Genomic DNA, 24165 nt, shown 5'->3' with positions numbered 1-24165 from the left:
CACGAAAGCACGATTGTTAAACCTAAAAACATAATTAATAATAAATAGGTGAGAAGAAATATTTTAGGCTTCACAAATACCTTTTAATGTAAGTAATAGTACGTGACTATGGCAACTAAATTTTTATAGTACTTACTTTTCTGCTAATCCACCTGGTACGACATGAGCAACAAGATATCCTATATGACCTTCATCTGATAGCTTTGTTTTGGCAATAAAAATGCCTAATTCGTCAGATGGATTTCTCCTCAATATTTTAACCACTTTAAATTCTGAATGTATTTTGTTAGACTTGTCTTTATCTGATTTTCTACAAGGTGGAATAGGAGGAATTCCAGAATCTTGACTACCATCCCTTTGTCGCATTTTTTGTTTTTCAGTCAATTGTAAATATTGAGGTTCGGAATCGATATTATTCTTTGGCATACGCCTAAGTATTTCTTTGCGGTCTAATGATAAAGCTCTTTGGGTATGTCGCGGCCTAGGTTTAGGACAATCACTCCTATCTCGACTCTTTCTACCAGAAGTTCTTACTTTTATATAACTTTGGTCTCCTGATACACTTCTACCATGGCAAGGGGGAACCGGGTTTATATGTGAAGCTGAACTCTCACATCGAGATGAGATTCTGTCACTGTCAAATATCGAAGAAGCTGCAGATTCGTTGACTAGGATACCAGAGTCAGCATCTTCGCAATCCTGTATTAATGCGTTCTCGTCATCACAAAACACCTGATAAACATCATCGTGAAATACCGAATTATGGCCTTTTTGAAATTCTTCTAAACCTGGTAATGCACCATATGAAAAGCTTCTCAGTTTGGCTTTAACACCACCTCGTCTTTTAGCTTTTTTATTACTACTGCTTGATTTTAAAATATTATCGTTACTGCCATTTACTTCTTCATTTCCCTCGTTTTGTTTATATAATTTTGATAGTATTTTAGTTGTAGACGATTTCAAATATCTATCTGACATTGCTCTTAATTTAGCAGATAGGCAGGAACTTGGTCCAATTGTATCTCTTTCATTTTTAATCTTACATTTATCAGTCTTTTTCTGAGATTTTATAATAACAGGTGTATCATCATAATGTTCAAAATCATCATTGAAAATTTGATCACTAGATTTTGAAAGCTTTGCTCCTACTTTCGGTATAATGTGATAGCGGTCACACTCCGATCCAGAGCTATAACATCTAGCACCTCTATTGGAGAAAGATTTATTTTCTCTCCAATTAGATTCGACAGGACTAGTCACACTTTTAGCAAAAAATACATCATCGTCGTAATTTGGCATTTTAACCCACGGATTTTGATTATCTAAATCTATGTGTGTTTCTTGGTAGTTAGCAGCGTATCGACATTGATTAATATCGTCAATATGTCCAAATCCACTGCAATCGCTTCCAGATGTAGATGCAGCATCATCAGCATGTCTTAAAGGCCCATTTGATTTGAAACACGACAGTTTTGTGTTTTTTACTTTGTCCAGTAATGGGTTGCGTTTTTCTCGATAAATCATGTATTCTTTTTCCAAAGAGCCTCCGCGGTTACTGCGACTAGCGTTGTAGTTATCTTGCGGTGAAGTGGGACCACTTTGTAGCGATATATGACGTGTAATTGGGGTGTCAACATTACTACCATATTTTCGATGAGGTGATTTTTCGACTATTATGACTTGATCATTTAGATTATAGAAGTTGGTTTCCACTGAACTGCCACTACTTTTTCTCTGAGGATAGCGCGCAGGCGATACATCTGAAATATAAAATTAATGTCTTTGTGAGATGAAGTTGAAGAAGAAAGTATACTTACAATTTAAACATAAAAAAATTAAGAAGATAATTAAGGAATATATTTAATATCTGTATGTAATGATATATATCCAATATCGATCGAAAATATTTAAATTGTACCTACTGTAATTGGGTTACGTAAAATAAATATTGATACGATTACCACTGTTCGAGTTGTCTAGAAGCATTATTTTATTTCTATACAGTCTTGCTATTATCAAATATGAATAATTTTACTTTGAGTTCCATGAATATTCATTAGAAAAACATTCTTATCATTCAAGAGTCGAGGGTCCGAGTATAGGTCTAAATACAGGCTATAAGTCAATCTGATAAAGTTATTAATTTTCCAACTTGATCATTAAATTCGCGATAACTTCGTCATCGTTCGTTTATTATTTCAATAGTGTCACAATATTACACCTTGTACAAAGTTGTACTTTGTTTATTACACATATTATATTTCATTCAAGTCTGTATATATTTATAAAAAGTAGTTAATTTACCAATTAGCAAATTTCTTACTTCTCTTTCTTTAATCTATGTATATATATATATACGTATCGTATATATTCACAATATTTCAAAGTTTTTGCGCCTGTAATGATTTTATAGCAAAACAGTGCTCATTGTAATCATTTCTGTTATGTATATTAAGTATACTAAAATTATAATACTTTCTTGTAATTTTGAATGTTTAATATTAAATTCATAAAACTTATATGAGATATAAATTATTGTAATTTATTGAAACAGATGTTTTTTGAAATTTATCCATAATTAAATTATGATATTGCTGTTATAACTTATATGAAATGATATTAATGAATTCAATATAAACTGATCGACGACTGACTGGGTTTGGAATAAATATTTGCTATTTGTAATTTGTAAGTGAAAATTATGTGAGTACTGATTTTTTTAAATTCTTGCTTATTCTTCGGTTAATGCAGCATTGACTAAGCTACTACGATGGCTAATTTATTTTTGGGGAATATATCTAAATTATACAAAGCATTTTATTTGTAGATTCAGACCTTAATAAAAAATATTATGATATTGCTATTGCTTTATTAAGCAAATTATTAAATTATAAGTAGTAATAACTATTCTGTGGGATTACATACATACTGAATACTTACTGATTGTTCCTCCTAAACTATGGAATACTATTTAATAGGTCCTTAGTAGTATTAGAAATTATGTTTAAGAAGAAGGAACTAAAATTAAAAGAGTAATCAACTTTGTTAGTATTCAAGTAATAATATTCTTATGAAATGCACATAATATGGTTACATAATTTTATCTATGTATCAAAGGGAAACAAAGCAATGTACATTTCAATACGTAGGTGTTAAAGACATCGTTAATTTCATTGGTCGCCAACACAAATTGAGTTTAAGCTTAGATTACTGTAGGAAGTGGGCGATATAGTTTAGTGTATGATTAGGAATAAATGTCTTTAATAATACTTTTGTCATATGACAATAACTTTAAATGTAACTGTGCTTAATTTAAGGCAAATATATTCTTATATATAGTTAGTTAGTCTAAGTATCATATTTGTATTTAGGTCATTTAGGTACACGTAGGTACTATACTTCAGAGCCGGCCATTGTACTGATTGTATCCGACTGCGGTGCGGTTGTCCGACTCTGACCTAATTTCATTTAATACAGATAACTTATCAATTAGGGGTCGTATTTATAACAATAACCGAGGTAGAATTTGTACAAATCCTCTTCCTCACCTATTTCTGCCGCCAATCAGTTTGCAAAGCTGTGTTTCATTTTGAGACATGACAGTGAATTTGCAGAGAACTGTGAATTGAACTCTCTTTCAGAATTTTAACACATGACTGTTTTATTTTCGTTCCTTTAGGTTTACGGCACCCTTGAAAATTCCAGTGCCAAATGGTTTTTCGATTAACCCAAAAAAAAAATAAGTTCACTTTTGCAATCTCCGCGATTGCAAAAGTGAACTTATTTTTTTTATCTCTTTCCAATTTTGTTTTTAATGATGGACATTAGCCTATGATTTTTGCATATTAGAATACTAGTAGATATTTTTATGTCAAGTATAACAACCAATAGCATATTTGGAAACATTGCGTAAAATTCTAGTTTTTTTAATTCTTGCAGTACAGTAGTTTTTTATATCTCAGGTTAAGAACAAGAACTCTATTAGGTCAATTATGCAAACAAATTGGGTGTATTGAAGGTCAATTCAGTTACTTATTAATGAACATTAGGCTTGTTTATGTACTTGACTTTTAAGTTGTTTAATAAAATAAAATTACTTTCTATTCAGAAAAATATTATTTCAATATTAATTTACACTATACGCGACAAATGCAGTACAATGCTATTTATTTTAAGAATATTAATTTAGATTTTTTTTTCAAAATGTAGCTATCATGCTAATCAGCCATTTTCTATATACATGATCAGTATATCACGTTGGCCATGTGTCGTCCGTAGTCAATCATTGCCATTCTAAAAAACAAAGATGTACTACTTCCGTATCTTTAAATTATACCAGAAAAATTCTTCAATTTAAAATCAATTTTGTTTTATTTGTGTAATAGTCAATTACACGAATATAAAAAAAAATTGAAATCTCATATGTCGTCTTCGCATGATATGGGTAAACATATAAAAATATTTGAGTTAGATATAACCTCAGATAATGGATAAGTTTATTTGTTATTGTAGGCGTACCAAAGATTCATAAGAGAATCGTATAAAATTACATATTATATAGGGACATATTGTTTTAAATTAGAGTGTATAATATACAGTGGGTATGTTGGAAACAACTTTTCTTATATTATATTTTGTCTGCTTTTTACAGTTTTTGTTTACAGTGACATTAGTCACACCAAAATATTTGCCAAACAGCAGTGTTTTTTCATCACATTGTATTTGTCTCTAATCGCACTCACTCCTATGAATGGGACAATCATGAAACCGAAATGAACAGGACTGTATAGATACTAAGGGCGATCATAGACGAGAGGGTAAAACATTTATAATAAAAATATAGAAATATTTGTTTTGTTTTCCTAATCTCATATTATAAAAGTGAAATTGTTTTTATGTATTGCTTAAAGTAAAAAAAAAACGGTGAAATAGTAGATATTTTAAAAATTAATATATCTATAATAAGGTTCATTGATGATAAGTTTAAAAAATGATACTTCTACTATTTATTTTTCAGAAGACAAAATATAGCGGAGCTATATTAAAATAATTTAAAGCAGTTCATTATTTTAAACTGAATTAACATATTTGTATTTATATTATATTATATTAAAAATACGGAGTGTAGTTTAGGTGGAGATTGAAACTCACCAATTCGGGACCTGCGTGTAGTGCGCGTTTCAGTTTCGGGCGACACGGCTAGCAACCGCGGCGGCTCGCCTTTTCTGAACCACCGCATCTCTGTTCAGTTTATACCATTGTATCACTCTGAAACAATGAAAATGTGAACTTAATAAATATAAAATACAGTGTAATAACGTTTTCCAGTGGTACAAAGCTGTAAACAAAAGATAAATACCCTGCGCTACTTACCTTTTATCCTTCAACCGCAAAGCAGCTTTCTGAACTATATTTTGGTTGGAAAGTGATCTATTCTAGGGTACCGAAGCATAATATTTCAATCCTCTGGAATGGGAACGTATGATTACCGGCAAAGTATGATGAGGTTACATTCCTTCCACTCTCAGAAATAAAAAGAAATCATAGTTATATTTTAGTATATAGTTATTTTTTATACGGTAAGGTAATACAAGGTACTTTATAATTATATAATTTCTTAGGTTACTTTTCATCTGGTGGCCCGTTAGCATATTATTCACATATAAAAAATCCATGTTTTTGAAGTTGTTATATTTTGCTATATTGTACATTATTGTTAAATTTTGGTACGTAATAAGTTTCGCTGTTAATATTTTGTATTCATTTCGTATAACCGAATGATACTCCCCAGTGTCATTGGTATGCATAATTTTGGGAAGTGCCATACCATGTTAGCAGCACACACGATATGAAATATGCGGGAGTTATCATCGGAATGAATATTTTCCATCAGTTCATTGAAAATTGTGTGAATACTTTCTCATTACTCAGTTATTGTTGTGAACTATTTTTTTGGTGTTTTTCTTTTTGTCTCTTTTTAATCTTATTCTGTTTTTCAAATTTGTTACAGTTATTTTAAATGTTTTAGAAAAAATGTGTTTTTTACCTCGTGATTCTGATGATTTTAACGAATAGAATAAACAATTAAGTAAAGTACTTCCACGCAAATAAAAAAATACATGTTTCTTATTAGAAAAAACATCAATAATCTTACTTTTTTAGTGGAAAATAAATAACATAACGAATACGTTTAAAATAAAAGAAAGATATTCTCTCAAATCTCTGTCCAATATAAAACGATACATTTCAAGAAAATATCTATTTTGAAACTATTGACTTGCTTGCTAATTGGAAGTCATTTAGTTTGCATGTTATATCCGTTAATGTACTTGTACTATGTGCAAATGAGTAAGTACGTCAAAGTTATTAAGTACTGTCAGGTTTCATAACTTGTCCATCTCCTTTTACGATCACCACTATTTGCAAATACAATTTCTACATCCAACTTGTCATCAATGGCTTGCCCAAGTGTAATAGCATTCTATATATATTGTTACAAAATCGCATTGCAGTTCGCAAAATGATTTTACAAATTTAATGTCAATTGGAGATAAATACAAATGTTCAATGCACCTATATTTGTCTTCCGTCATGCTATTTTCAGTCTTTCGTGGGTTAACATTAAATATTCAATAGGCCTGGTCTGGAGGTTGTTGCTTAATACAAAATATTGGGACACCGTTTTATTTATTGCCTATGTCACACATCGTAATTTACTAATACTTAGTATTCAATATTCTATTTATTACATTAACTAACAATTAATATAATTTGTATTGATTTAGGAGTAATTTGAAAGTCAGCCATTAGCAAATTATTTTCGACGTAATGATGATCAGCTAATGATAGATGCCTTTATGTGAATAAAAGGCAAAGAAGATAATGTCATACAAAAAAGTACTGTTTAGACGTTAGAAATAAGTATTATAACTTTCCCGAGGTAGATATTGAAAAAGTCGTGTATATTGTTATAATTTTATAATACGAGAGATATGACATCTTAGTTTTCAGGTATGGTAACGCATTAGTGCGGACAACGTGATGCATTCTGCGATGAACTGCTGATGAATGAAACTGAATGGCGTAATAGAACAGTTAATTTCAAGTAATGGGAAAAACCAAGGCCAAAGAAGTTAAGGTTAGTGAAATAATGTTTCAATAGATGAATTTCTACTGATAAACTAAACCACAATACTAACGTAACTGATTTGTAAAGCAATCCGGCAAGCTATGTCAATACTATTGTCGGTCTTAATCGAGACATGCTTCGATCGTAATCACGTAACAATGAACCTTGCTCGTGGTGACTTCTTGTGTAATCGAAACCTATTTTTTTAATATCAGAATCAATTTAATGCAAGTTTATGTCAACAAGGTTTTCAATAACGTAAAGGCCTGTTCGTTTCTTATTAATATTGAGGTTATCAGAACGGATAATTGGCATTTCTTTATTACTATTGTTTATGATATTATGGACGATGCGCTTTTTTATATAGTTTATATATTGTCTATTATTTTATCTTTAATATTTTTTCAATTATTTGTATAAATATGTCATTATTAATTTTCCTTTTGTTTATATTGTCCTTGTTAATTAAATTACATACTTTTTTTTAATTTTCTTAGAAACCTCTTAGGTTTTTGAAAACGGCATACATATATATTTACAAGTACATTAGATTCCAGTCTCAGTTATGCTTAATAGACTTATAGCGGTTTAATCCAATTTTATGTTTCAGGATATTACTAAATGCTACCATGTAGTAAAGCCGTAAAATAGAACACTGTATCAATCTTATTATTAACTACTGGTTTTCGTCTGCGTGACTGGCATACATCAGTATGGACCGGAAAAAAAACCTATGTCCTTCTCGATTCCATATAAGTATACAATTTTACAATCCACACTGTTGGGAAACGAATATACTTGCAATTACGCAAAGTAACGATGGGGTGCTTTCAGCGCGGCGAGTATCGCAATTTAATGTTAGTAGTAGTAGTGTAGTTTTCGATATTGAGCCTAAAATGTAGTAACAAGCGTGTATACTAGTAAATACAAAGATGTAGCAAAAGGTTTCCGTTTTTATTTTTTAGTTAGGCTTTAATAATTTTAGGCTTTCAGCCTAAAATTATTAAAATGTGTAGTATTAGTATGTACACGGACGGGTATGAACCAGCTGTAAATTCGTTGTCTGAAAAACTGCAACTACTATGTGTACATATACCAAGTTTAATCACTGTTATTACAATATAAAGTATGCCAGTTTCTAGTGAAACATATGATTAATATTAACCATAAATTATACTAGTATGTAAACCATGTTCAGATAAAATAAAAATATTTTTTTATATATTTAAATACATTTTTCCACAGATATATTCGTCCGTGCCTTTTTTAATTAAATAAATATTATAATATTAAAGTAAATTAAAAAAGGCACGGACGAGATGTTACAATTTGCCTAACAGTGACACCGAGGCAGACCTTATCCGTCTGGCCCAGAACCACCGCTGGCCGGCCGGGTGAGTTGACAACATGCAGTGTCACCCATCTTTATTTGGAAGATTAGATTTATCAATATGCATATATAATTATATAAATCTTACACTACTACTAATTTCACAGTTTTCATTACATTGTGCAATGTAAGAATTCATAATGTAACAATACACATTATGAATTCTTACACTGCTTATACAATTATATGAATTCTTATTTTAACACTATTTTCAAAGTTCACTATTTGTTATAGTCCAGGTTTTGTTTAATTATTGATTGTTTAATTTCACAGTTCACTTTTTGTCGTAATTCGGCAATTTTTTTTTTTTTTTTTTTCCCTTTTTCACTTCCCTTTCCCCTTTTTTCCTTTCTTCCTTCTTTTCTCCTTTCCTTTCTTTTTTTTTTTTTTTTATTTATACTTTTAGCGAGCATGTTCCGGCCTTTCCAGTCCAAAGCGCCCCGACGATGCATCAGCTGTTCTGGTTTTCTATGTGCTGATTATTTTAGCGCAATCAGCGCATCAACAATCGCCCTGTCTCTATTTTTAATCGCCATCTGCAGTGAGTACTCACGAATGTCCGAGTGAGTCGCGCCTTCGGCCTCTTGTATAAAACGAGCAACTGCGTCTTCTCGATTTCTCGTATAATATACGCAGTCGCCTATGTGCCTGGTGATGGCTACCACGGCATGAGAGTAGCTGCCATGCACTTCCAAGGGTTTACTTCTAGTATTGATGATAATAACCCTCTCCGATGTCAGTCCCTGGGCCTCATGAATCGTCAGCACTTTAGACTCCTCGTCCATTCCATATCCCTCGGATATTAGCTTTGCTTTCTCCGCTTGGGTATGAACCAGGTATAGAGTCCTGCTTTGGTCCGATGGTATGACTTTGCTGTCGTATTCCATGAGCCTCAGCGACCTAATCCGGAGGTTGGTCGAGTATATCCCGTTGTATACTTCTCTCAGGGCACACGCTACATCCAAGGGGTTTCTGTGAGTACATAGAAACTCCCTAGTAATACCTGCTGATTTGTTAGGTCGCTCGTAGGTAATTTCAAATAGGTTATGCCTATCTATAAAGGGGAGTTGATTTACGTCGCCAATAAGCAGGACATCTTTTGCTTTGGCCATTTCTGCTGCTAGCACTATGGCCCCAAAGTGGTTCATAAGGGCTTCATCCACTAGGATGCGGGACACATTTGTATTGTCCCTTTTGCCGTTAACCAACAAAGAGGCCATTGTTCTCACCCTTTCTCCTGTGTTTTCCGTTGTCTTGGCTTCCAGCTTGTTCCTTAGATCCTTGGCCGCGTCCACGGTGGTTGTGACAATCATGTCCTTTTTGTGGTCGTAGTTGTTGATGATCCACGTAGTCTTCCCGCAACCCGGGACGCCGTTTATCCACTCGATATTTGGGATGTTCCACGCTTCAAAGGATATGTCCCCGGTCAAGTCCCTGCACCTCGCATCAGCTTGGCTCAGGATCCTGTCGTCCAACATAATCCTTGTGCATGCCGCGACCAACAGGATATTATCCTGTGGGGGTGCGCGGAAACTCGGCTTCCCGGTTTTCCTAGTCTCCTCCGCGTCCAGCGTGACGAACCCCACGGACTCGCAGTATGCCGCCATGTATTTACCAGTATATGCCCCTAACATTGTGGTCTGTGTGTTGTTGTCATACAAGGCGGCGCACAGTGGGAACTTTGACTCATTTTCATCTCATAAATCTATAACTTCTGTATTAATAAAGATATATACATGATTTTTTTTCCTGATAATCTTAAATATATATACTTTTAAATAATGTATGCTTTGTGAGTAAAAAAATATTTCTAATAGTTATAGAAAATGTAGGAATACAAGAAATATAGAATTTGTAGACTTACATTTATGTCCTAAGAAGTTTATACAGAAATAAGTAAAAGTATCTACGTAAAAAACAAAAATTCTTATAAAGATGGCTTACAAGTCACTCAAGAGCTCCTTTGCTTCATCAAAAAGTACTAAATATTTTTAATTGGAAGGTTTTCTTAAACTTGTTATGTATGGGTCAGAGGTATATAAAAATGCGTGTAGAACATCTTTGTTAGAGGCTACCCTCGAACATTGTCTTGCATGATGAAGCCTGAACTGTTTATAGTCTTTGTTCCGTGACTCTTGAGCATCTTCTGAAAGTTGCCCGAGAGGCAAGACAGAAAAGTGACGTGTCACACGTTCACATTTCATTTCATAACATAAAACAGTTTTATTAATTCCTCATCTATACCAGTGATTTTTAATGTACAATGATAATTTTGGAAAAATCTTCTGGCTGTATTGCCGTCATTAGTGTTGCTATCTAACAACTCCTCATATTTTTATACTGTGCCTTGTTCAGATCCAATTTTATGAAAATGCTAAGAGCTTAATGTTTTGAATATGCTGTTATATGTGCCGGTTCATTAATAAGATTACTCATTAAGATTGCTCATTTCATTCTAGTTTTCTGCCGGCAATGCTCGTAAAATATCAACGATGAAACCCTTAAACCCTGTACATATGAGTTCAGTATGAAGTCCACAGGTATCAAGCAATCCCTTGTTTTTCCGTTTCTTTGTCCGAACTGTCTTCGTACGTTTTAGAAGGTCTGCCTCTTTTCTCTGTCGAAGTAGGAGGTTCAGGTTCGCATGTAGTTTTTTCTAGATTTACAGAGAAAATACCATCCTATAAATTGCTATTTTATTTAAAAACTGTTCTTTCTTTCGACCACATTTCGTATAGCATTTACGAAACTGAGTTATGAAGGACTTCTAAATACTTGAGATAATTTTTGCTATATTGGCATCTGAAGATTCGATAAAATTATTTCGTATATAGTTTGAGATAGAGAGAATTCACTCATTGGGGCGAGATGAGTAATTAACAATTGTTTAGTAATGACAAATGCTTATGAAGAACTGTAATATTTCATATGCAAATACATACACTATTTTATACTTGATAATGATCATATACGTGTGCAAAATTACTTGATAAAAAATATTTATCATTATGCGGTATAGAATAGGTCTGTATGGGAATGGGAACTATATACTGAGTGAAATAGTTGATAAAAGTAAGGCAAAAGATAAAATATAAAGTAATAATTGAGCAAAAAGTATTTCTTTGAGCATTCAGACAGAGAATCTCAAATAAAGAAGGAAATCTTAATATACGTACTTAGAAAAAACAAATCTCACCATGATATTATACTCGATTTAAATATTTTACGCAGTGAAACTGCAAAAAAAAATGTTATGCCATCAAATTAAATTATATTTTCTAATAAATAAAACCAAATTTAGAACTTCGGCAAGTGTTCAAGCAACTGTCAAATCTCCAAGTGAAAGTCTGAGAAAAGAAAATAGTACCTATAACGATATATGGATTTTTATTTAAATAATATTCGACAAAACTAAATATATTTTTATTTTATAGTAATGTACACATTCTAAGCATTCTAAAATGGTATCACACTATATGACTTGATATTGTTTTGATACTATAAACTTGTACCAAACAAATTTAAGTTACAAAATTATTTTTGTATTTTTTTCATTCCTTGACTTTAGAGGCTCTATTCTATGAAGTATGAATAGTCAGAGATTTGAATCATATTTATAATGATAGAGTAACTCTTTGGCTACAAGTTGAGGTATTATATATGCACATCCACTGAGTTTTAGAAAAAGTATTTATGAGATGGCTTTCTTAGGCGAGTTCCCACTGTGCGGCGTCCTCCCTGTCCAGTTCGTCGACAATCGCATCATCACCACCCTTCTTGTATTTTTTTATTAATTTAGCACAGGTATTTTTGTGCAGGGTATGTGTTGCCACGACTATCGCTCGATACTCCAGGAAGGCGTTGATAATATGATCCTTCGGGTTCCTCACTGGACGGAGACGAGGCGGGTCCACCAGTCCCAGATCTGCCTTGGTTGGATCCTTGTACTGCCGCTTGGGTTTCTTCGCGGCAGGTCTCAGTGCCCATTCTATGGCTTCCTCTTGGCGTGTTATCCCTATATGTTTACGGATAGTCCCTCCGGCCCTCTTTGACACCGACATAGCTGCCGCGCCCAATGTTCTAGTTAGAGCCTCTATTCGTCTCTCTGATGTTATAGCTCCGTCGATTTCTTGCTCCCTCTTCGCTTCCCGATGTTGCTGTTCTCTGTTCACTGCTTTCTGCTGCAGGATCTCCGATCCACTCGCACACCCCGCCCCATCGGACGGGTCGCTTTGCCCGTCCGTCCGAGATTTCTCCTTGCACGAACCAGGCGCACTGCTCCTCATAAAGTGGAGGTTTTCCCCTTTGTCTTCATACACCACTAATTGGTGATGTTCCGACGAGTCAATGCATCCGATCCTGTGTTTGGTCTTGGCCTTTTCATACGCGATCACCATTGCATCTACACTGATGATCCTGGGGATGGATCGGCCCTCGCTTACTAGTTTTGTTAGCTCCTCCAGGAGCCTCCCTACTTTGGAAAAAGCACTTTCTTCCCTTTCCTCTTGTATAAGAATCAACGTCTTATTTTTGACGTGTATTATCCGGCATGATACATTGTTTATCACTGCCGGTGCGTAGGTTTTGTACTTTTTCTTTTTCAGGGTGATCCTGGACGTACTGCCATTCATAAGCACAATAAAAATATTTGTATTTGTAAAGAAATCGAGGTCACTAAAGGTTCAAACTATCAAACAATGTCAAATTATTTCATTTAGACAACTAAATTGTTCTTTACTTCGATAATATAATAAAAATTAATAAATTCGTTATCTGTATGTATCTATTTTATTTATTTTTACATTACCTACTGATATTTTTTCGTTCAACATTATTGAAAGCTTTAATTTATTACAATCATAAACCTGTTATTATTCCTGACCTCCTTGATCTAGAATAGAAACTGATAATTGCAGTGTAATTATTTATACATATCATAATGAGCTTGATATTCGGGTTATCAACCGTGAGGCGTCAACATTGACGTGTTCAAATATAAATCATTTCGAAGATAAAGAACGTCAACAATGTTGTGTGCTCAAGTAACTGAAATTAACTCTTATATGTTTACTAATTGTAAATTTTTATAGTTCATATATACGTATTTATATATTAATAAATTGATTACTAATAGATATAATTTCGGTAATCATTGAACAACATGTATCCATTATTTATTAGTGAAAGAAAAAATAGCGTTTATATGCTAAAAAAATTAATACAGATATTATTTTTAATCTGTATAAAATTACTTTTATACAGACAGGCACATTTTGGGTGAGGAATGTAAACTCTAGAACCACTGTACTAATTTGAGAAATTCTTTTACTGTTTGAAAGGGATATTATTCCAACGTAACATAAACAGTGTGTATATTATGCTAATATATATTCAACTCATAGAGTTATCAATAACTGGTGAATATCCCAGATATTCACCAGTTATTGAACTCTACTCTTCACTAGTAATTTATAAAAAAAAATAATACTAAAACATGCTACTATTTAAGTATCAATTACTCTAGCATTGATGGCTTTCTCTTTTTCTATTTGTATCTGTGTCTATGTTGAAAACTAGTTCGTAACCACCTCTATAAAAAGTCAAGACATGTTCAGTACGTGCTTTGCAACATTCAATAGCCTAATGATGTCCTTATTAAGAGTTTTCTTATGGAACACTGTTAGTCATTCAGTGGTTACGTTTTACTTCCTTACTGTTTCAGTATAGGAAGTAACGAAAGTTTCGTGTAGAATGCATAATTAGCAGTGGTAACACTGCATTTCTGAAATGTAACCGAGTTAAAGGTTTATTATTATTAATTATATTAACTAGGTACATAATTACAAATATGTATTTTAATCCCTTTACATTTCTATTACAATATTAAAATTAATGATTTCTTAGCTTAATTTGAACCAAGACATATGTATGTTTTAATAGACGTGCTATTAGCATTATTTGGTAATAAATACATACCTTAATAATTATAGCTACAAGTATCAAATTAAAAATAATAATGAATACCTAAATATTTTGAAAGTATATATAAAATACATATTTTTTATCGCAATTAATCGTCCTCAAAAAAGCTGCCTGTACTATAATCCCTATAAATATTGGTTTAGTTTATTAGTAGTGGTACGTGATGATGCGGCTCGAATGCTCAGATGGTCGGTGAGGTTGTCTTCAGCAGAATACAGGGTTGTAGAAATGATAGATTTGCTTATAGTCTTGAATTTAATGGGTAAATACTGTGATAAATTACAATTTTGGTGGAGTGAACAAAAGTACGTTAGATCGGTCGGTTGATATTTTAAGTCTGTTACATTACGTTGCGTATTTGAATTGATGTGTGCGCTCCAATCAGAACGCTACGCGACAAGTAGGTATATTAGTATTCAACAGTAAAGATGTAATCATAAGTTGTATCAGTAAAGTACAGTCGAATTATAACTATACTTTTTACTTTCAGAAGTTTTAATGTTACTTTTGTCATGATTTGTATCACACCACGCAATTATTAATGTATTCAGTGAAAAATAAGTAAATGAATTAATATCATCATATATCGTAATTTGTTAAAATTATAATTAGACTGACACGGCACTCCCGTATAGTGCATATTTGCATTGCTACCAATATCAAAATAAAAATATCTCATGATCTTCATTCAGATTCATAATTTTTGCATTTTGTAAGGTACCTATATTCACAAAAGTGTAATTCTTTTCAAACTATTTATAAAAGTAATAAGTCCGATATTTGTTAATACATACTCGTATGTATATACCTACTTGTTCATTACTTTTGTGTAATTATTCTTAATTGTCCATTTTTCAATGATTTCTATGAATCTTTTTTTATAGATAGGTATTAAGTTTGTTATAACTTTTCCGTATTTTGATAATCACTTATTACTTGTTATGAAACTAATGTTTATTTTTGTTGAGTAACAAAATCTAAAATTATAATTTAGTTGAAAAAGAAAATAAAATTCGCATCAAAGAGGCTGAAATGAAATTTGACTCATAAAAGAAAAAGGATTTAAATTACAAAAGGAAAGTTGGCTTCTAAAACTCTTTATGGACATAATGGAAACCCTTTTACGTAATACCTATTATATACTTGGTGACCTTTCATGTTGGCCTTCTGACATATGACAAAATGTAATCCTCACTCTAATATGAATGAGTTATATTAGATTTGATTTACAAAATTACTATTCACATACTTATTTTTTGAGTCAACTTAAACAATGTTGTAATCTGTACTCATACAAGACCACACTTACTAAGTGATACCCATAACACTTGAACGTCATTAAGCTTACGTCATTTTAACACATGAGTCATCTGAAGTTCTTGTGTCCTATCGAAATATTGACCACATAATGTCATTTATTAACTCTTATTACATTTCATTTTCCATCCAGTACGTAAGTATTTTTATAGACGTATTCAAGTGTGTTTTCACAGAAAAATTACTATTGCGCAATATTCTTACGAAGACTGCTGTGAAAGTTGAAATTATGTGGTTTCCTACTATAACATCAATAAAAATTATGGCCGACAGTGCATCCCATTGTTCTACAAGTATTAGAGCGATCAATCGTACTTCCGACATTCTATAGATTCATTAGATAGATAGATACTGTATAATTTACAGCAAATATTTTTTTGCTGGTAGCATAATTGTGAAATTGTATAAAGTTAATCTATAATTAACTTTCTACAATCTGTTGTAATTTTCTTTACCAAATCAATATATTTTTTATGTAATTGGAATGGTAAGCAAGCTTTCCGTCCACCTAATGTTTAGTGGTAACCGTCACCTATATGCATGAACAGCAATAATATGCGAATTTGCATACTTTTGTATTAATAATAACAATTCATTATTATGTGGTTTCATTTATATATTTTTATAAATTAAATGAATTTTATTTCCAAGTTTATTGAAATGAAATAAAGTTAAAAATAGGAGATTGGTAAAATGGAGATTATTAGTGGCTTAATTGCAATGTATGGTAAATCAAAGGACATCAGACGGCAATTGCATTCGGCAATTGGCAACCGTCATGGTTAATTCTTGGTGAATTTCCCACGATGAACTGACTTGACTTCATGCTTATCCTATCATCACTCACAGGTGGCTAGTCAGCATATACCAAAAGAGTATTCAGATCCATTGAAACAAATTAAAAGAAATAATACAGCTGCCGTAATCTGATGTTAAGATGGTAATGCCAAGGGCATTCATCAAGATTATAGTAAACAATGTTTTTAATATCTTATGTACTTATTGATGTCCAAGAAAACACTTTACTTGGCGTTTCTGTTTATGGTTGGCCGCTTACTATGATGGTACATTATAAGTGTTTAAGTTTATTACTATTAACTGTCATCGTTGGAGGTGCGTGGGTTCGACGAAGTTGGCGGTCGAGTACTCTATGTAATATAACGTTGTGAGTTGAATTGGATTTGTCAATAAAAATATGGAATTTAAGTAGCTTACTAGTTTTTGTAGGTGTTATGTTATTATTATTATAATAATATTGTTCATGGATATAAATAATTTTATAGAGTAGAGGGCACATTCTGTAAGTTATTTTCTTTTATTGTAGCAATTTTTTGATATTATTTTATGTTTATGTCTCGGAAAACATTTTCTTCAATCGTAGCATCATATAAAATCTGGCTAACTGGTTAGAATGATACTAATGGAAATTTTCTTATAAGTATCTAATAAAATCACTAAGTTTTATAAAAATGGATATAAGATAAATTGCAGTAATGTTTATATTTAACATCAGAAGTTCCTCGTTCCATCTCTTCGTATAGTAGTTTATCATAAAAAGCAAACGTCATGGCTTATCCCGCACTATAAGGTTGAATGTATGTTGTAATAAGAATGTTGTCTATCAACTTTTCATCGTTGCGTACGCCCGTCTCATTAATTGTCCAACTGTTATTTGAATTACGATGTGTTCAGCGAACCTCGTGAATGCTCCTGCATATTTCTAATCCAATTTGAATGTTATGTCAATGATAGTATAATACATAATTAGTAATTTTGCTAGAACATTCGTTTACTTCATTTAAAAAGTGTAATAAATTATGTGCCTGTAGTTAAGTGATTTTTCTTATATTTAAATTAAAAAATATAAAGAAAATTGTAGAACACAAATAGACAAAATATTTTACATATTACCTAGAATAGGTTTATTGGGGAATTGGTATTTTTATGAATAAGTAGGTATATCCTTCATAATAATTTTAACTAAAAATTGCTTTGAAATAATTACAGGGTTTCGCAATCTTAACTTGATGTGTTAAATGCTTTTAAATTACCAATGAAAAAAATGACAGATTTGAGTGACCGTGAAAGTAATTACATGCAATTTTATAACGTTCATTAAAATAGTGAGGAGAAGACAAGCTGACATAGGTCGTCGAAGTCAGTCAAATCTGCGACAAGTTAGGTACCTCATGTTCACATCGTATTCCTATCGATCCCCTGTCTTATTCTAACGGGGATCGAAATGAGGACGGCATGAGCCGAGGTTTAACCCCTTGCGGTGCCCTCAGCCTAAATTCGTATCCGTCAAGAAGAGTTGCCTTTCAGGGCGTTCTGAAAGTCGTTCCACGGGTTTGAAGTGTCTACTGCATTTGCATATATTTATCCGGTGAAGCTATAAAGTCTGGCCAATAGCATTAGAATAGTTTAAGAAAACAGAAGAGCAGCTAGTTACATATTCCTAGTGTAATATTCCTATTGGTATCTCAGAATCGAGTTTGAGAGTGACTAAAAATAAACGAAAAGTTAATAGTTTTAGAGTATATAGTGGGCAGGGCGAGTTTACCGGGTCATCTAGAATAACATAAAAAAGAGTACGAAGCTTTATTATAATAATTGGTCGCCAGAACTTTTTCTATTACTGTAAACCTCTTAAAATACCTTGTACGTCATACAAGAAACACCTGTTTGAAAATTAAAATTTGGGCGCCTTTGAATAGTTTTATTTTTAGCTGTGTACTACGTATAAATGTAACGATGTCTTCGCCATTGCTAGACGGATTGTATTCTTTTGAGGATGGGTAATAAATACTAATATATTTTTTACTAACTTCTGTGTAATGTTGTATTACGTTGTTGTTACAGTTGACATATGGATAGGTTCTCTTTTATGGAACTAAAGAAATATAATCTGAAAGGTAATTAGGTTATCTATTAATGTAATTAAGTATATATTAATTTCAAGAAGCCCAACGGGGGTTGACCTGAAGCAGGCATTAAATATGGTCATTAAAAAACTGAAGCCAAAACTATTCTCTCGTATGAATAACATATTACGACCCCAAGTAAATGGGATAAGGAAGAAGCCGATGATGAAGTATCTAATCATTTCAAACCACATAGAATTCTACTACTATTGCTGCTAACTTACTACTATAACTACTAATTTGACACCAGATGAATTTCATATTATTATGGACCTATGCACCCGGGCCCTATGCGTTTCTGCCACATTGTATGTATGAGAAAGATCGTAAGTCGTAACATTTGCACCTTGTACAACATACTTTCTTCGAACATGAAATTTGTAAACAAAAATTTCTGAGTAATTAACTCCCGTTATGTGGCTTGTTTAGACATATCACTACGACATTCGTTTATGAAATAGGTAGCTATTACATTATACCACATAATAAGCTTGAGCTTTATTGGCAGAGAAGAAAGAGGAAGGTAAAAATAATTATAACAAGAGTATAATCTACTTATTATACCTATATTTATAATTACATGTCTACTATTCATAATTATACATTATACTTCTAATACATGTGTAACTTTTGGGAAATTTTACATTGTACAGTGTCTTATATCAAGGCTATAAATAAAGTACCTTAGTACGCGTGTTATTTTTTTATTGTTACTTACACTGATTTTAATTAATATGCTACTCCATACATGTCATAGATAAGGCCACAGTTGATATTTCTTTCGTAAGATGTTATATAAAATAAATAAATATCCTCTTCTCGAATCCTAATATTACTATAAATAATAAAATGATTCAGATTGATTATAACATGAAATCCGCTTAAATTAATACAATTACATAAGTTGTCTCATGAATTGCTTATATCACCATATTATCTGTCCTTGCAGCAACTATTTACGATTCATATCCTACATTTGGCGGAATACCAAAAGGAGGAACAATATGCTACAACTGCGTCCTTTCATTTCGTATAAGATAAATGGTTAATCCAACAAATGAGCTTTTGCAGATATATGTGTACGGTTGTTTATTGTCCGTAGTGTATTCTCGTTTTATTAGCATGAAAGAAATACACAGAGCCGTTATGAATAAATTTGTATAAATATTATACGTCGCTATAAACTAGAGATTCATCTTTAATAAAATAAAATTGTATTTAGGCCAAAGTAGGAGAATACCAACTTTTATATTTTTTAATTAAATGTCTGTATTAAACAGGCCATAGATATACATGTATCCATATATACTACAATATAAAGTTGTAGAGTTTGTTTGATTGAAGGCGCTAATCCCGTAAGTATTTCCTGTACTTACTGGATCTAATTGTAAAATTATGTATATATAATTAATTATTAAAATTAATTTAAATTGTTAGTTAGTAGGTATAGAGTAAATGCAGAATAAAAGACCCTATCACGTAAAACTTCTTGGATTTTTGCAATGGAATTTACGTAATGTTATTGAATTATGGAGTTGATTTAACACTAATATTTCAACATAATTCCAGTAGGAATAGTATTATATAGGAAAGTGAATTACTTAGAGAACGTCCATATCCATATATAGACAAAAAATCGTCGTAAAAATGAAGCATTTCTCAATTCGACTTCTTGTTTTTATCTCTCCAAACAGATAAATAATATCTAAGCTAATTTTCTAAATGGTTTCATAATAAATTCAGAACAAAGTTCTTGAATCTATGCTTAAAATTTCCAAATCCAGATATTACAAATGGAATATAACATAATTTATAATTTTACCACAAACAATCTTAACTTTTAAGCATTAAAAATTCAAAGTCATGAATAACAGTTTTTCTAATGCTAGTTCTTAAAATAAATTGTGCGATAAAGTAAATAAGGTTAGAAAACTGCTTAAAGGCACACGTGAATCAGCAAGAAATATTCAATTTTGTAAATGACATATAAAATGAAGATAAAATGGATTCCAATTTCACAGAAGTCAACGCAATTTCAGCGACTGCACCAACATTTATTTAATGCACATTTGCAAAATGTATGTTATGTGTTACTTTGTATGCTCCAAAAGTATTCAAAAAATATAAGTGGCACTAAATAAAAATGGAATCTGCAAGAATTATAATATTGTCACCAATATTTTTTATATAACTATTATTATATTTATTAATTATAGCACGAGTATTACCTATAAAAATCTGAATAAGTAGCAATTGAATTAATATAGAGAAAACTAGAATATAGCATTATTGTTATACAACAATGCATACGCACATGAGATAGAATGAGACACAGAAACATATGACGTGTTCTTATTTATTTAATTGTTGTGTTATTGTGCTGGGGTAACGCCAATAACAAAAGCATATTATATTTTTCTTTGTTTTTTTTTCTATACTCAAAATTTTATAAAAATACTTGGTACTCGAAACACACGTACATACGTACAAAGTTTCTAGCTGACTTCAAAAGAAGTAGATGTACTAAATTTAGTTATTTACGATTAACAGTATCCTATAACTATATGATTTTCTATGTGCATTGAGGAAGCCCGTGTATTTTGAAAATATGCTGCATATATAAAGTAAATGGTTCAACAATTTCAGTATTTCTAACAAATTTTATTCACTAACGGAAGTTGATTTTAAGTGCATTGAATAATTCGGAATTTGAAGTGAAAACACTATACTTGGAAAGGTAGATCACGTGCAACTGATCAATATTGGGGCCGCGACGCGACGAGGATGTATTGGTATACAGACGCGACAAAAATACGGATGTCACAATGGTTTATGTGTGAACCGGGTGACATATTATATATCGCGCCTGTGTTGGGTAACTTTAGACATTTTTACAATATTTTACTTCAATTGTATGTCCCTAAAACATTTGACTAAACTTTATACCAGTACTTTTCAATCTATGGTATATTGTCTTAACAGGAATAAGTAGCTATAATGTATATTTTAATGTAACTTCGTTGACAATTATTATCACGAGTCAATCAAGTAATAAACTTACGCTTCTTTTGTGCCATAGTTTTGGAAATTTTGTATAGATCCTAAAATAATAGCTAAGTTTAATAATATGTTTTTTTCTTAGTCTGCGTATTTATTAGAATACCGTATATATTATTATATTTCTTTCGATGTCCTTAAAGTATGTATGTGTTTACGTTGTTTTAGATTCTCAACAAATACACAAGCATTGTCTTTTCCCACGTTGGCTAAATCATCGATGGAGGAACAAAATTAAAAATATTAAGATTATTTATTAAAACAAAGTCTTGTGGTTCTAAGATCACGACTTGATTAATTAATTATTTTTGTCAGGCAAGTTATCATCGAGCTGACCAACTTTCAGCGACTCGAAAAATAAATTCAAAGAATTTCAAAGAAATCAGAAAGTAGGACGGAAGGCATGTAAATTTGAAGGAAAAAAGTTTAAACAAAACTGTTGGAACTTACAAAATAATATTTTAAGTACTTAAATATTTGTTGTTGGTCTCACTTTTCTGCAATACAATAAACTTTATATGTTGATGGTGTTCAATAACCATATTTTATGTTTTCAATATTCATTCCAATAAAATGTAAAGTCGCATATACCAGGACCTGGATAACAGGACCACATTCCTGAGCCTGATAAGGTACTTGTCGTGAATATTGTGTTGTATTTTATCTTCATAGTTATAGAGAGATAGAGTGATAACCCATCGATATCTGTTTGACCCATTTTTAGTTACAAGGGCAGTGTCATGTCAATATTAGTTTTTATTAAATTCCCTAAAGGTTTTAGGGCGATCGATTACTATTTGTGTAATACTAATAATATCATTTAATTTATTCCTACCAATCAGAACAATATAATTATTTAATTTTACATTTGTACGTAAAAAAATGTATTTTTAAACACGAATCTGAACAGTGGCGTTTGTTGTTTTACTGTTATATTTTAGGTATATCTTACATACCAGATAACTATTAAATTTCAGATCGAGCTTTAGGAGATTAAATTATCCGCCTATTAATACCTACTTAACAAAAATCTCATGCTTTACTTGCTCGTTGCTCTCATTGTAAATCATCACTTGGTGACTCCATCTTAATCTTCTAATGTATTATACATATTAAATTTATAGGAATGTTCTCGAAAACACAAAACAAGAAAGTCTGCAAGCTACTCGCATGCTAATGTAAACATGTTAGTGTGTGTTATGTATTGCTAACGACAATAATGGATACCAACTAACATGACAAAAGACACGAGTGTTAGTGAAAAGGCCAGGGTCCCGTTTTCTCTTGAGGCAGTGATTATTTATTATATGTACGCATTGACAATGCTGCAAAATATAAGCAGCACAGCTTGAGTCGTCAGATAAAATTGTCGTTAGTTTGGTCGAGAACTTCCTGTAGAATCTGAATATTTAGTATTAAATAAAACAAAATACTTGAAAAATTTGTGTCTAAGTTTAATATTTCTATCTGGTTACTAGTAATCTGAAGAATGAATCGCATATACTGGAATTATACTGAAAGAATTAGCTGCCATCGGTCTTATCGGACATTTTTGTTAAAAGTTTGATAACTATCTGATAGAATTGTGTAATACTGTAACATGATAGTTAAGTACTTGTTGGTTAACTTATTAGTAAGAGGCAGGTAAAAAACAATATACCCATATTATTCACTTTTGTACTAAGCAAAACATATCCTATAACAACGTAAAAGATTTATAAAGAAGTTCATCAATATAACGTTATATTTTTTAGTTTTTGCTTAGCCATTATTTATCGCTTAAATCATATTTTTATTTTAAGATATTTATGGCTAATTATTGTAGATTCCCATTATTTAATCTCTTTTTTCTATAGTAGTCGTAAGTCTTCCTGTCATAAGTATCCACAGATGTCTACGTTATTTTGCCAATTGTCATACATACAGTATTCATTGTACTAAAAATGTTAAATCTATATTGAAATCAACATCCCATAAAGGTCTTTAGATATGCTAATTAAAAAAATACAATTTACATTGTAAATACCTAATAAGAATATTACGTATTACTGTTGTTTTTTGTATGTGTACATAATGAACTAAACGATCAAACGTAATTAAGTAGTCAATTTGTATCACGTGACGCAAATACTCATAATATATATCTATAGAAGATAAATGTATGTGCTATTTATTAACGAATATTAGAGAATCAAATTAACAGTCTTACTTGAGTACTTAAATACATAAATATAAATAAATGTACACTACGTATATTGTGTGCTTTTTCATTACTTATAACTACACATATTTCATCAGTACAAAGACCAACTGTGTCCATACAGGCTTCATTTGTTTCACTTAAATAAATACAATATGAAGGAATC

General features: G+C 31.6%; 1 protein-coding gene across 1 annotated transcript in view; it reads right to left on the bottom strand.

Moving 5' to 3' along the window:
* Positions 1-24165, bottom strand: part of LOC131845851 (uncharacterized) — a 55076-nt gene that overhangs the window by 5032 nt on the left and 25879 nt on the right. The window contains exons 3-4 of the mRNA XM_059194990.1: positions 5152-5268; positions 137-1760 (exon numbers count right to left, since the gene is read on the bottom strand). Coding sequence (XP_059050973.1) covers positions 137-1760; positions 5152-5239 — 1712 coding nt within the window. The 5' untranslated portion in view covers positions 5240-5268. The remainder of the gene's footprint in view (positions 1-136; positions 1761-5151; positions 5269-24165) is intronic.

Source organism: Achroia grisella, unplaced genomic scaffold (genome assembly GCF_030625045.1).
Source record: "Achroia grisella isolate CSIRO2021 unplaced genomic scaffold, CSIRO_AGI_Agris_v1 utg487, whole genome shotgun sequence".
Taxonomy (NCBI): Eukaryota; Metazoa; Arthropoda; class Insecta; order Lepidoptera; family Pyralidae; genus Achroia; species Achroia grisella.
The sequence above is the reverse complement of the archived record's forward strand: the minus strand, read 5'-3'. Positions and strand labels throughout refer to the sequence as shown.